This window comes from Periplaneta americana, chromosome 7 (genome assembly GCF_040183065.1).
Source record: "Periplaneta americana isolate PAMFEO1 chromosome 7, P.americana_PAMFEO1_priV1, whole genome shotgun sequence".
Taxonomy (NCBI): domain Eukaryota; kingdom Metazoa; phylum Arthropoda; class Insecta; order Blattodea; family Blattidae; genus Periplaneta; species Periplaneta americana.
In genome coordinates this window covers 4941924-4958630 of record NC_091123.1, presented here as the reverse complement: position 1 = coordinate 4958630, position 16707 = coordinate 4941924, and the positions used below count along the sequence as shown (strand labels likewise).

The 16707-nt window shown below is 32.8% G+C and overlaps 1 protein-coding gene across 1 annotated transcript in view; it reads right to left on the bottom strand.

Moving 5' to 3' along the window:
• Positions 1–16707, bottom strand: part of LOC138702666 (lipopolysaccharide-induced tumor necrosis factor-alpha factor homolog) — a 34359-nt gene that overhangs the window by 11723 nt on the left and 5929 nt on the right. The window contains exons 2-3 of the mRNA XM_069829994.1: positions 11950–12033; positions 2889–2968 (exon numbers count right to left, since the gene is read on the bottom strand). Coding sequence (XP_069686095.1) covers positions 2889–2968; positions 11950–11984 — 115 coding nt within the window. The 5' untranslated portion in view covers positions 11985–12033. The remainder of the gene's footprint in view (positions 1–2888; positions 2969–11949; positions 12034–16707) is intronic.

The following is a 16707-nucleotide window of genomic DNA, read 5'->3' as shown; positions in this document are numbered from 1 at the left end:
GGTTGGGAACATCACGTTCTTGACGTAGGCAGTTCCATGTCACAGGTGGGGTTCAAAACCAGGACTAATTGGAACGCAGCGTTAAGAGCCGTTGCAGAGGATCCTCTGGTTGTGTCCTGGTGGGATCAAGTACAATTTGTGATCTACAAAGACGGAGTTAGGCAGGTTTTCTCTTACTTTCTGTGTCGTCATTGCTTATTGGACCACCTTGTATAATATACCGTGTGTTCATTTTAAAATCTTCCACATTCATTAATTTTAATTGTGACGGAAACACGATTTTGAGGAAAATATGTCGATTTAGTCTTCGAGGGGATAATTGAAAACCACTGCTGTTCAATTTTTTGTTCCACCCTTTCATTCCACCCCACTTTTGACTTTCTAATTGCATCCTTATTTTCAGACATTTTTCTTAAATAGATAGATAGATAGATAGATAGATAGATAGATAGATAGATAGATAGATAGATAGATAGATAGATAGATAGATAGATAGATCGATGGATGGATGGATGGATGGATGGATGGATGGATGGATGGATGGATGGATGGATGGATGGATGGATGGATGGATGGATGGATGGATGGATGGATGGATGGATGGATGGATGGATAGATAGATAGATAGATAGATAGATAGATAGATAGATACTTATGGCTTTTAAGGAACCCGGAGGTTCATTGCCGCCCTCACATAAGCCCGCCATCGGTCCCTATTCTGAGCAAGATTAATCCACTTTCTACCATAATATTATCCTACCATAGTACGTCTCGCCCTCCCCAAAGGTCTTTTTTCCTCCGGCCTCCCAACTAACACTATAAGCATTTCTGGATTCGCCCGTACGTGCTACATGTCTGGCTTTAATGTTCCTAATTATTATTTTTTATAAGTTAGGTGAAGAATACAATGCGTGCAGTTCTGTGTTGTGTAACTTTCTCCATTCTCCTGTAACTTCATCCCTCTTAGCCCCAAATATTTTCCTAAGCACCTTATTCTCAGAAAAAAATAAACAAGTAAATAAATAAATAAATAAATAAACAAACAAGTAAAGAAGATTAAATAAACAGATACATTTATAAATAAATAAACGAATAAACGAACAAAGAAACAAAGAAAACAAAGAAAGACACAAGCAAACAAAGAGACAAAGATAAATATAATAAATAACTCGGTGTATCCTTTTCTCAGGTGAAGTCAGAAACGCGTCATTCAATGAATTAAAGTTTAGTTGATATTAGACCATATATTATGAAAATACTGTGCTATTACTGTGTGTAGGCCTACTTACTTACTTTATTACTTACTGGCTTTTAAGGAACCCCTCACATAAGCCCGCCATTGGTCCCTATCCTGAGCAAGATTAATCCATTCTCTATCATCATATCCCACCTCCCTCAAATCCATTTTAATATTATCTTCCCATCTACGTCTCGGCCACCCCAAAGGTCTTTTTCCTTCCTGCCTCCCAACTAACACTCTATATGCATGTCTGAATTCGCCCATACGTGCTACATGCCCTGCCCATCTCAAACGTCTGGATTTAATGTTCCTAATTATGTCAGGTGAAGAATACAATGCGTACAGTTCTGCGTTGTGTAACTTTCTCCATTCTCCTGTAAACTCATCCCTCTTAGCCTCAAATATTTTCCTAAGCACCTTATTCTCAAACACCCTTAACCTATGTTCCTCTCTCAAAGTGAGAGTCCAAGTTTCACAACCATACAGAACAACCGGTAATATAAATTACTGTGTGTACTAGAAAACAAATTTGTTGTTTGTCTGGTATGACTGGAGTTAGTGTTGTCCTGGAATTGTCGGGCGGGGGTTTTTTTTTGAGTTCAGTTTTTCACAGTTTAACATCTTCTGTCATATCGCGTGTGTAGGATATTCAGGTATTTATCAGTAGCCCATGGACAATAATTGTGATTATTTTTTATTGATATTTTTGTTATTCATGTTAAACCCCTGGTCATCATATTATTGTAATTGCATCGTATTTGGACATCCCTAATATTTGTGGAACATATATACAGTTTTTATTCTCGTGTGTGAATCAATATCATACTGACGTAGCTAAACAAGCAAGGCTAGTTCGTGTGGTGTAGATACGGACGGGAGGACTGAATCGTCGTTGATAGGCAGTGATATTTGTGTGGTTTTGTTCCCATAAGTGAGAAATGTTGGCCGTAAGACGACAAATTCGTGTGATGAAAGCTATTAGTAATTTTATTTAAGAGTAAAGGAGAATTGAAAATAATAGGTCTATATAACGAAATTAAATAATAAAAAAATTTATAAATTAATAAATAGATCATATATGTAACAGATAGGTCATCGCTATGTTAAAATCGTTTGCACTTTGAAGAGAACAACCGCCAGGATCGCCACCCGTCCGCCGTAAACGAACACGAGATAGCAGTACAGTCGCTAATGTAATTCAAATGAGAATTATGACGTGACTCCTTATGTAACAACTAGATGGCAGCGTAGTAAACCTGACAAAAGTTGTTAACGTCAAAGCCTATAAGGCCGACCTATCTGGGGTATATAGTGAAATCCAGAGATGCTTGGTTAACGATCCAGTAACTAGTGGACCGTTAAATTCCTCTTCTGCAACCCGACAATCCACTAACTTTAAAGGTCCACTAACTAATGGAGCAATACATTATTTATAGGTCTGTTTTCTTGCAACCCAGCATAAGTTTGGTTGCTTAATAGATAACACATAATCTTGGTTGTTACTCGGAAATTCAAATCTTTTTGGTTGGAAGTTAAATATACTATTTAGATAAATTATATTATCTTTTGTTTTTATATAAATAAAAAAAAACATTGTTTATAATTTTATTTACATTCATCATTAACTCTTGTAGAAATGTTATTTTACCTGGTGGCATTACACCTAGTGGTTGCAGGCCCGGTTGCATACTATACGCTGGTTGCATTCCATTTCCAATCGGCTGATTCCTGAAATAAAAGTAAATTAATCTTTAGTTAGTGGTTGATGTAGGTTTGTTTTGTATTACTCCGAGAGAAGTAAGATATCAAAGCTTCGTTTAGTAAAACAATTTGTTTTATGAAGCGGTGTTCCGCTTCTGTTGTTCCTTTTCTTTTGTTTTTCCACTGGCAATAGTCACAGTAAATATTACAAACTAAACGTAGCTTAAATAAAAAAAATCACTTATGCTGGGTTGCAAGAAAACAGACCTATAAATAATGTATTCCTCAATTAGTTAGTGGACCTTTAACGTTAGTGGATTGTCGGGTTGCAGAAGAGGAATTTAACAGACCACTAGTTATTGGATCGTTAACCAAGCACCTTTGGATTTCACAAGTGACGCAATAGTACGTGAATAAATAGAAAGTGAACATCGGCTGCTAGACTGATGTGAGGCATTGCTTTTATTGTTGTCAAAATTTGCAATAAACATAGACTAATACGAACCGCAAAGAAATCAGGAAAAGAAGTTTTAGTGAGAAAAATAAATATGCCTATTTGTTGTTAGGAATAGCGCACGAGTGCATTGATTTTGTAGAAAATAAAAAGACAGGCTGCATTACAGAGCACATCGTCAGACTATGAACTAGAGTTTGTAATAAAGAAATAAATAATATCCTAACTTCGCTATTCGAAGAATGAATGAATAAATAAATAAATAAATAAATAAATAAATAAATAAGTAGATAAATAAATAAATAAATAAATCAGTAAGTAAATAAATAAATAAATCAGTAAATAAATAAATAAATAAATAAATAAGTAAATAAATAAATAAATCAGTAAATAAATAAATAAATAAGTAAATAAGTAAGTAAATAAGTAAATAAATAAGTAAATAAATCAGTAAGTAAATAAATAAGTAAATAAATAAGTAAATAAATAAGTAAATAAATCAGTAAGTAAATAAATAAGTAAGTAAATAAATCAGTAAGTAAATAAATAAGTAAATAAATAAGTAAGTAAATAAATAAGTAAGTAAATAAATAAGTAAGTAAATAAATAAGTAAGTAAATAAATCAGTAAGTAAATAAATAAGTAAATAAATCAGTAAGTAAATAAATCAGTAAGTAAATAAATAAGTAAGTAAATAAATAAGTAAGTAAATAAATAAGTAAGTAAATAAATCAGTAAGTAAATAAATAAGTAAATAAATCAGTAAGTAAATAAATCAGTAAGTAAATAAATCAGTAAGTAAATAAATAAGTAAATAAATAAGTAAGTAAATAAATAAGTAAATAAATAAGTAAGTAAATAAATAAGTAAGTAAATAAGTAAATAAGTCAATAAATAAATAATTAAATAAATAACTAAATAAATAAGTAAATAAATAAGTAAATAAATAAATAAGTAAATAAATAAATAAATAAATAAGTAAATAAATAAGTAAATAAATAAATAAGTAATTAAATAAATAACTAATTAAATAAATAAATAAATAAGTAAATAAATAAATAAGTAAATAAGTAAATAAATAAATAAATAACCGTATATCGGTTGTTGAGAAGAGATACCTCTATCTATAAAAATTGTAATTTAATTTAATTACATATTATTTAGATTAATTCAATAAAAATGGATTAACTAGGCTAGTCTTTTATATTTTCTTAATCGTTTAAAGAGTTGGAATATTTTAATATTTAAAGTACAGTTACCACATTTTCTATTTATTAGTATTACTGAAATATTAATTTTAATTTTGAACTTAGGAGGGGGCAATAATTGCCTTCCTGCCTCTGATTGTAAGCCTATTATGGTGTTTATGTATTCAGAATCTGGGATAGAAAAGAAATTAACAGCATGAGAATTCTGCAGCCTGTATGAAGCTGGGACTTCGGCTAGTGTAGCATGAAGAGCACAGCAGTTCTGGGAAGTCCATGCGCGTCCTTGCTCACGAAATGCCAAGGCCGGAGGCACATGTGCAACGCAACTGGGTCGTTAAGGTCCGCGCTCGAATTCGACACAAGTTTGTGTAACACGAAACGACCTCAGAACAAAATATGACATTTCGTTCATGATGTCCATGTTAGGACTAAACAGTGAGGCCTTTCCGAGTTCCATCAGAAAAAATATAAATATATACCCCTTCCACGGGAACGGTCTGCAGATCTCTTGTGCTTTTTTTTATCCAGTTTTGTTTCAATCTTCTTCTTACGCCATGTTAACCACATACAGAGGGATCCCCGCTACTTTTGAGGTAAATAGGCAATAGATTGCAAATTTCGTAAATATTAATGTAATTATTATTATTATTATTATTATTATTATTATTATTATTATTAGTATTATTAGTATTATTGTTATTATTATTATTATTATTATTATTATTATTATTATTACTAAAAATGGGAGTATAAGGGTACAGTGCATCAGTTATTCATAGATTTCAAAAAGGCATATGACTCGGTTAAGAGAGAAGTTTTATATGATATTCTTATTGAATTTGGTATTCCCAAGAAACTAGTTCGATTAATTAAAATCTGTCTCCGTGAAACGTACAGCAGAGTCCGTATAGGCCAGTTTCTGTCAGATGCGTTTCCAATTCACTGTGGGCTAAAGCAAGGAGATGCACTATCACCTTTGCTGTTTAACTTTGCTCTAGAATATGCCATTAGGAAAGTCCAGGATAACAGAGGAGGTTTGGAATTGAACGGGTTACATCAGCTGCTTGTCTATGCGGATGACGTGAATATGTTAGGAGAAAATCCACAAACGATTAGGGAAAATACGGGAATTTTACTTGAAGCAAGTAAAGAGATAGGGTTGGAAGTAAATCCCGAAAAGACGAAGTATATGATTATGTCTCGTGACGAGAATATTGTACGAAATGGAAATATAAAAATTGGAAATTTATCTTCTAAAGAGGTGGAAAAATTCAAATATCTGGAGTAACAGTAACAAATATAAATGACACTCGGGAGGAAATTAAACACAGAATAAATATGGGAAATGCCTGTTATTATTCGGTTGAGAAGCTTTTATTATCTAGTCTGCTGTCAAAAATCTAAAAGTTAGAATTTATAAAACAGTTATATTACCGGTTGCTCTTTATGGTTGTGAAACTTGGACTTTCACTTTGAGAGAGGAACATAAGTTAAGGGTGTTTGAGAATAAGGTGCTTAGGAAAATATTTGGGGCTAAGAGGGACGAAGTTACAGAAGAATGGAGAAAGTTACACAACACAGAACTGCACGCATTGTATTCTTCACCTGACATAATTAGGAACATTAAATCCAGACGTTTGAGATGGACAGGGCATGTAGCACGTATGGGCGAATCCAGAAATGCATATAGAGTGTTAGTTGGGAGGCCGGAGGGAAAAAGACATTTGGGGAGGCCGAGACGTAGATGGGAAGGTAATATTAAAATGGATTTGAGGGAGGTGGGATATGATGATAGAGACTGGATTAATCTTGCTCAGGATAGGGACCAATGGCGGGCTTTTGTGAGGGCGGCAATGAACCTCCGGATTCCATAAAAGCCAGTAAGTAATTACTATGTTATTAGTTATGTTCTAGTACATGTTATATTGTTGAGTGCTTTCATTTATTAACTGTATCATAGTTTGAAGTTCAAAATTGTAGTCGAATCATTGGTATTATGAAATGTGATCTACATAATATTTATCTTGAACTATATTTTGACTGAGCTGTTACATGGTGCTGAACAAAACAAAGCCACGCCTATCTGCCAGGCAGGATGACGCAATATTGTGACGTAATCGCGTTCTGTATGAAGGTTACCAACGCATCTCGTGGTCAGAAAAATCTTCCGAGGTCATTTGCGACCTAATTTCGCAGCCTGATATGATGCTCTAGCTATCCCATCGGAATAATTTCCAACACTATAAATACTGTGAAATTACTTAATTTCGGACTAGTATGTTAGGACTTCCGCTTGAAGATGTTCATATAGAACGGCTAGTTCATTTCAGCTAAATCCCAATTACGTTTTCAGCCCGAAAGGGATACGATCCCACGGCCGACGGGTCACGGCTTCAACTTTAGGGGTAGATTTTGGTGGGAGCGCGGGGAATGGGAAAGATTTCCCGATATTGTAACGAGAAAGAAAGTAGGCCTACAGGAGTTGTGGTGTAGTTTATCAAGAATGAAGTTACGTTGCTTTACTCTATTCATTATTATTGATAGAGTGTCTTCATTCAAGATTACTAGAACCTTGTGCAGCAAATGCAAACTAAGTTAATGTAAGTTCATATAAAAGTTTTTCTGATTCATTTTCCAGAAAGATTACCAGACATTTTGAAAGTTATTTGCTTCCATAATAATGGAGATGTAACATTTAGAGCAACAACTGTAACCCTGTCAAAAATATCTCTTTTAGAAAGCTTCTCTCTTAATGTTTTTTATGCCAAATACTTTTTCTTGAACACATCCATCTTCAGTTCTTTGAGTTATCCCTACAACAAAATGAATGCTTGGCAGCGATCTAATCGAGTAAACCAAAGGAATATGAAATTAATTTTGATGTACCGGTAGTTTAAAGATGCAGCTAAAATATAAAGCATGATTCAATTTGCTAATGCCTCTTCCACATTATTGCACTACATCCTAGAAAAATTAGAGAATCACACCGCTCCGCCATTAAACAAATGAAAAAGACCCACATCACTTGATTAATATCTGTAAAATATTTCATTTTTAATAACAATATTGTTATCTTACGTAAGTTTTGTAGTTTTCAGTAACACATAGCCTATACTGTAGCCGTTACTCTGTAAATTATAGATATTAAGATCTAATTTAAGATATTCTCTACTTATATAACCCAAAACGTTTCACTTTCATATCATCAATAGCCTATAGACCTGTCAATAGTATTAATATGTATCATTAATGACAATTAATAAATCATGGTATAAACTGTAATAATATTCAATTTTTAATAGTAATAATGTCATCAAACCTTCTTAAGTTTTGTAATTTTAAAAACCCAATACACAGCTGCAGTCAAAGAAAATTACACACTAGAGAATCATACCTGTAAATTAGTTTTAATGTCTTGAGATGTGCTAAACAATTCACACAAATGAAGATCGACATATTGGCATTATTACGTCAGAGAATCTGGGCTCTAAATACGTCAGCAATCCTGCAAGTCATGGCCTTCTTGTAATTTTTATTGTTGTGCGTATTTTGTTTTTTACTTCTCAAAACTGACTGAAGATGTATTTTAGAAAATATAAAAATTATGTAGGAAAATTGACTTTTCACTGGAAACTACTATTTTTCTGCATATCTTTGGATGGCAAGCTTCAAAATGAGGGGTCATTCATTAAACTCCATTCAGCGTTTTTCCGTAATTTCTATTACCAGTTCAAACGCTACTTAGGTGTAAATTTTTCTGACATTTTGTATATTCGATTCCCTAACCGTTTCAAATGTATATCATTTTACCTTTTAGGTGTACTGTATTTCCAAATTATGTAACACACTTTGTCAAATCTGGCAACCTTTTCATAAGGGAAGCTAAATTTATTATTATTATTATTATTATTATTATTATTATTATTATTATTATTATTAATCCTAATGTCCGCATTAAATACCTCGGTATTAATTTTAATGATGAAATCGTTTTTGATGAATGTGCAGTTTTCAGTTTTTACCACATACAGTAAAAATATTTCTAAACTCTGTCTCTCCCCTTTATTAAAACCTGATCAGAAGGTCACGATTATGAATCAATATCTCTGGGCCACTCTTACTTATCCCTTACAGTGTGTTCCACTCTACCAAATCAAAGCCAAATTTCTTAATGATTTAGATAAAGTTACCAGAGGAGCATGCAAAGAGCTTATTGGTCTTCCTCATGACTGCCCTGACGGAATGCTCTACTTCCCTAAAAAATATCGTGGTCTTTCGTTAATGAAAGCATCTTGGGAAGCTTATGTACAACACATAAATATCCGTAATACTCTTCTTCGTGTTGATGACTGCCATCTCCACAACGTTAGGGACCTTGTAAGCGAAAAAGTTTCTGCTCTGTCAAAATTGAATATCACCACTCCACTATTGATGCTATCAAGTGGTTAGGTCGTAAAATTCGTAAACACTTACGAAATGACGCATTCCAAGCTTGGACAAACCATACCTTGCGTGGTAAAGGGGTTTTTGTTTATAGTGATCTCCCCAAGGCTAACTCATGGGTAAGCAATCGAAAAGGCCTATCTTCCTCAGAATGGACCAATGCTTTAAAAATGTCAAGCAATATTTCGGCGGTTCGCGCAATACCGGGCAGAACTCTAAGCACAACCCGCTGCCGTCATCCAGACTGTAGCGAGCTTGAAACACTTGGACACGTGCTTGGACAATGCCCCAAAGGCGAGCTGCTGATCAATGCTAGACATCATCGTGTACGACATGCTTTGGCGATATCGTTAAAAACTTTAAATTGGGAGATTCATGAGGAAGTACATTGTGTATCATCAGATGGTTCTTTTAGACGGGCAGACATTATTGCTATTAACGGACGCTTAAAACGGGCTCTTGTTCTTGACCCTACTATCCGTTTCGAAAGAAACCTAAATCAAGCCACCGAAGTTGATATTGAGAAGAAGTCCATATATGAACCTTGTCTGCCGTATCTTTCTCAAAAGTACAACGTCCCTCTTAAACAATGGTCTGTCATTTGTTTGCTGTTTGGCAGTAGAGGTTCAATCACAAAATTCACGTGGAATTATCTTAAGGAACTTGACATTCCTTTTGATTATGTAATGTCTGTGCTTATAAATATTATCAAGGATTCTCTTCAAATATTACATCATCATCTCTGGTTCAATTAATCCACTTATATTTGCCTTCAACAATTAACTTTCTTTTTTCTTTAATGTATCACATCACATTATATTGTACATGTTTATTGTATTCAGGACCCTTGTGGTCACTCAAATTCTTTGAGCTCATGTTTATAATTTAGAATTTATATATAATATATAGATTTGTTGATGTGCTCGAAATCAGCCCCTTGACTGAGCATCTCTTCAAAAGGCAGCTACGCTCAGAGTTTCAGTTGGTCGTGGATGGGCGGGTTTCAAATCGTGGACCTTGAATCCACTGGCGGAAGGATGACATGAAATGACTGTACTTCCCGAAATTACAAAATGAAATAGAAAAGCGTAGCTTCATATAAAAAGACCGTGACCTTGCTGATGCTAGACATTTCCGTATTGCATTAGTAAAAGAGAGAGATGTGAGCTTAGTTATAAAACACCAACAACTGCGCACTGAAGCTCTGAAAGTAGAAGAAAATTTTTATGCTTATTATTATTATTATTATTATTATTATTATTATTATTATTATTATTATTATTATTAGTGAATGTTACTAATGTCCCGTCCACTATAGGAGACATAGGCCAGTTTTACACTAATCCTAAACATATTTAGTATAACTTGTTGCTTGTGGGCCATCCCAAACCCCGACCTTCACCCCTACGAGCGCCAGTCCTTATATACCCGTCAGGCAAGGCCTTCTGACAAATAAAAGCAACTGACAATAGATATCTCAGTCATGACAACCTCATAAGATATCCTATCAATTGAATAATCGATCTTGCTACGTACAACATAATTATATTATTATCCATTTCAGCAGTACTGACGACCACTACAAAATAGACAATTTGGTCCAGGGAGCATTCTCTTTTGGCACAAGGATGGTTTGTGTAACATGTTTCTAAATTAGTCTTTTAAATACCGGTACATTCTTCAATATAATTTGGTCCAGGGAGCATTCTCTTTTAGCACAAGATGATTTATGTAACATGTTTCTAAATTAGTCTTTTAAATACCGGTACATTCTTCAATATAATTTGGTCCAGGGAGCATTCTCTTTTGGCACAAGATGATTTATGTAACATGTTTCTAAATTAGTCTTTTAAGTACCGGTACGTTCTTCAATATAATTTGGTCCAGGGAGCATTCTCTTTTAGCCCAAGGATAATTTATGTAACATGTTTCTAAATTAGTCTTTTAAATACTGGTACATTCTTTAATATAATTTGGTCCAGGGAGCATCCTCTTTTGGCACAAGATGATTTATGTAACATGTTTCTAAATTATTAGTCTTTTAAATACCGGTACATTCTTTAATAAATCACTGAAAAACAAATGTGAATATAGGGATGAGGAGTGAGTACGAAATTATTATTATTTTTGGCGCATCATTTTTACGTAAATAACGACAAATAAAAACTAACATGCCACATATTTTAAGAAATACAGGAAACAAGCATGAATATTATTCACCATTCTTAATGATCTTGGGATAGAAAAAAGGTATGGAATATAAATTACATACAAATGTGCGTGCAATAAACAATAAGCAAACCATCTTCGATTTTATCATTTCAAAACAACGTGAATATAGCGTGGATTATGTAGGAAAATAATTTCTTATATGTTGCTCCCAATGTGCATCATTGTTAACTTATGAAAACAAATGAAAACTAACATGGCATATAAACACTATTCAAAGAAAGATAGGAGATATTAATATTCATCGTTCTTAATGATCTTTGGATGGGCAATAACAATGAAATATGTATAAAATTGAAATTACATACAGGTGAGCATATAAAAAACAGTAAGTAGAATCATATTTGATTAATAAGCTTAAATTACTCCGGGTTTAGTGTAAGAGTGGCCTATATCTAACGATGTCTCCCAGCAAATTACTTAATTTAAAAACAAAAAAAATCATGTTAGAAGATTGAATTTGTGTATTTTCTCTGAAACTTTCCAAATATCTGTAGGCAGTCTTTTACATTAGATTGCCGAAAATTGGTGTAGCGCAACATTGGCAGTGATAAAAGTGTGAAATATTCGTTCAGTGGCCGGTGGATACTCTACATTTACCCGTACTTATATACATCTTGATAATACGTACCTTTGAAATAACAATAATAATAAGTGAAGACGATGGAACTTACATGTGCATAACTCTGTTCCCGTGCATATTCCACATGAAGAGGTCTGAAGAAACCCTCGAAGAAGGACGGTCTTATTTGGACCAGCTGCAGGAAGAAAACATTGAAATCAGCATTGAAATTTGCAGCTACTGATGTTTAGTGATTGGAGGACTAGGTTAAGATAAGTGAATATACAGAGTAATAAGTTACAATTTAATATAATTGTGAATCATACAAATGAAGAACATGATGAGAAAGGTTTTATTATTATTAATCGATTTATAATCATCGTACGAAATCATACATGTCCACTCATAAAAGAAGTCATAAACATTCAATTTGACGTTCCAATACTGTCCATCGTCAGAAATCATTCACACTCTATTCCTAAGAAATGAGAAGAAACATTGACAATAAATATCATTGGAATGCACTCATAAGTATACATTTGAATTGTCACTCCATTCATATCCCTCCAGTGGACTTGTTATAGTCTCAAAGCTAATCATATGTATTTGTATTTATTTTACTAATAATTAATTGTAACATATAATAGAATATAAACAGATAAAACTTTAGCTCAACCCTGAAAGAGTAGAACTCGTGCTCAGGGGCGGATTCCTGAATTTAAATTAAGAAGTACATAATACAATTTGTCTTATGTCTACTATACAATAAGAATATATAAATTTAAATTTACAATTTTTCATTATTTATAAAATCCATACACAACTTTTTAAATTTAATACTAGAACTATTAGAATTGGCAAGATTAGGATATTTAAATATAAATTTGTTATATATTCTTGGGCCTAAATTACTACTATGATTAAATAGTGTAACAGTGTTGCATTTTGATTCAAACAATCTTAAAGAATTCATACCTTTTGTTTCATAACTATGAAAATACAATTCCAAATTATTTCGATTTTTTATTTATGAATTTTATTAATACAACATAATAAATTTGTCTTATTTTAAGAACATTGTAGTCTAAAAACAATTTTTGAGATGGAAAATCGATAGGTTTATGAAGAGATATTTTAATTATTTTTTTCTGTAATAAATAAAGTGAATTAAAATTGGATTTAAATAAGCTACCTCATCTATAATTTCATACATAATTACCGATTGAATAATGTTAAGCATAATGTGCGTAATAAACTCATTGACAAGTAATTCCTCAATAAAACAAAATAATATACTATTTTGTGCGAGATCGTGCGTATTTGCTTGCTTTCCGCACAAAACCAATACGTGGTAAGTGTGAAATACCATATTCAGTATTCCCAACGTAACACACATAACAATTTCCCTATTCTTACCGCTTAAGCGTCATATTCATTTTACTGCTCTAGGCTTTTAACATATTATTTTTAGAGACGTTTAACATAGTAATAATTATAAACTGGAAACTTACCACTGCAATTTCACCTAAATTGCACTGTTAATTATTGTTTTTAAATATTTGCAAAAATTAAGTAAACTCTACAACACCACAAAAGTTACTGCATTTGTAATGCAAGTAACATTAAGGAAGCCGTGAAAAAAATCAACAAGATTCGAGACTCATCATAGACTGGGGGAAAAAAAAGACAGACGTATATCACGGCCTGCTGCAGTATAGTAAACACAGAAAGCATTTTGTAGGAACAGTGTTGAAGATAGATATATTTGTTTTCCAAAGTTGCCATCATTGAACAGAAACCAAGATGGAGATTTCATTGCAAGTAATTAGAAATTCGTCTTTCAGGTATGTAATAAACGATCTTCGCACAAAATAATGTACGATACACGAGCGGTATGTTTGTTTTCATGTTCTCGGAAATTAAAAAAGCTCAACTACGTTTCGCTTTTTCAATCTTTTCCTCGAACATGAAAACGTCAACATACCGCTCTTGTAACGCATACTACTATTACGTAATTTATTACAAAGGTAATTAATGTGTAATGTACAGTACCTGTTCCAAAATACCACTGTGTACTTATACAGGGTATTTTGAGATGCGGTTGTATTAATCAAAACTAGAAAAACATTGTAATAGATATGGGTCTATAATTTTATTAATAGTTCTTAGTTCATAGTTTTCTGCCGAAGAACAGTCTTTCACTGCAAACCCAACATTCTACAGTCTTTCCTATTTTCTGCCTTCCTCTTAGTCTCCTCATATGATCCATATATCTTAATGTCGTCTATCATCTGATATCTTCTTCTGCCCCGAACTCTTCTCCCATTCACCATTCCTTCCAGTGCATCCTTCAAAAGGCAGTTTCTTCTCAGCCAGTGACCTACCAATTTCTTATTCTCTTTTTGATCAGTTTCAGCATTATTCTTTCTTCACCCACTCTTTCCAACACAGCTTCAAAGAGCGAAGTAAGGTCTTTGAAGTTAGTATTGTAAGATGCTAATGTGAGTTCTTCGCTTGTTTCTTATTGGGTATAGACTACAGTATCATATCGTAGCTGTAGTTGTAATCCCCTGGTGTAGGGGAAGAGAAGGCCTGATAGCCTTATCTCTACCAGGTTAAATAAATAAATAGATAAATAAATAAATAAATAAATAAATAAATAAATAAATAAATCACTCGTTCACTCAACCAACCAACTAATCAGCCAGCCAATAAATCTATACTACTAATAAATCTGTAGCCGAAATGTTTCTGGTAATTTTCGATTTTCCAAAAATAATTGGTCGTAACATATATAATTGACCACCCTGAAACCGAAAATCGCTTTTTAAAATTTTTGTTTGTATGTCTGTCTGTCTGTCTGTATGTTTGTTACCTTTTCACGCGATAATGGATGAACGGATTTCGATGAAAATTGGAATATAAATTATGTTCGTTGTAACTTAGATTTTAGGCTATATGGCATTCAAAATACATTATTTAAAAGGGGGGTTATAAGGGGACTTGAATTAAATAAATCGAAATATCTCGCTTATTATTGATTTTTTGAAAAATGTTACATAACAAAAGTTTCTTTAAAAATAATTTGCGATAAGTTTTATTCCTTGAAAAATTTTGATAGGACTGATATTTAATGAGATAATGAGTTTTAAAATTAAAATAACTGCCATCTAAGGTCGTGTAACGAAATAAAAAACAAATGACTTGGTCTATATGGGGCCTTAGACATCAACAATCGAAAGCTATGAAGGACAGCCTACAGAGAATGTTTCTGTGTTTGTATGAAGTAATATCGGAAGCTAAATTAACCGATTTGTATAATTAATTATTATTTCACCATTGGAAAGTGTAGTTTCTCTAGATGGACATGATGCTATAATGTTATTACGGTAACTTCTGATATAATATAATGTAATGTAATATAATGTAATATAATATATGTAATGTAATGTGATATAATATAATTTAAGTTATTTGAAGGGTTCAGAACCATAGTGGGCCAAACGCCATTTACTGAATACGTAGAAAACAAGGGTTAAAATTAAGTTATTACCGTAATTCAATGGAAACCTATAACAAGTAAAATAAAGTATACACATTAAATCTAAATGATGTCGCTGTTCATTAAACTATGGTTGCATGTAATAAAAATTAAGAAACATGTTAAAGGAATTGTCATTGCACCAAATGAGTGTCTCTGGACCAAAATGATCGCATTTTAATTATTTAAATACAATTTAAGTTAAGTAACATATTAAACGATTTATCCTTCTATCAAACACGAATGTTCCCTGGATCAAACGTCCTATTTTAATTATGTAATTACTTTATATTTAGTATTTCTAACGGGTGCAGCGGAGCGCACGGGTACGGCTAGTAAATAAATAAATAAATAAATAAGTAAATAAGTAAATAAATTAATAAATCACTCGTTCACTCAACCAATGAACTAATCAGCCAGCCAATAAATAAATAAATAAATAAATAAATAAATAAATAAATAAATAAATAAATAAATAAAATAAAAATAAAATATCGGAAATGCAGTAAACAAGATGTTAACAAGGTGTGAATCTTTAAAACATTCGGCAGAAGTGTACGTTACAATGAATAGAAATCACAGCATCTGCTGTGATGTTGATGAACAAGTACTGATATGTCGGAAGATATTAATTTTACCACCATATTTATTAGACTTTTTTCCTTGTTTTGATGACATTACCATTTCTCAGAATATATTGAATGCTCTTTTTAATACCCTGTCTATGGTACTGTTATTTCGGAAGTGTTATTTGGAATCTATTATTTCAGAAGGTTAGGACCACTTTCAACTGTTACAAGGAAATAATAACTTTTCCCATCTCTAAATCGCTTTCTGTGCTGGATCCGGGAGTTGATGCCAGCTCTGGATGCTGCACTTGCCCTTCAACATTGAGGCCAAGAGGAAAGTGAAGACAAGTGGCCTCGCTCGCTTCCCAGAACAACAGGGACTGCATCTGCTGCTTTGACGTAGATAACAGCGGCATAGGATCCGACGTGCACCGTTTCCAAGACTACAGAAATGATCTGTTAGGCGTGCAAACATACAGAAGGCGCTTATCTAGTTTACACTGCTCGCGATAAGCACTTCGAAAGCTGAGGTTTAGGGTGTGAGGAGTGTCATCGTATATGACGTAATGAAACCTCTACGAACAAAAATGATGTCCTCACTTTTCTCTATATCTCCCTCTTTCTACTTTTACTCCTCTGCAGTTGCCTGTATAGTTAAAAGGTACGAATTAGGCCTAAATAATAATAATAATAATAATAATAATAATAATAATAATAATAATAATAATAATAATAATAATAATATTTATAATTCATTCAT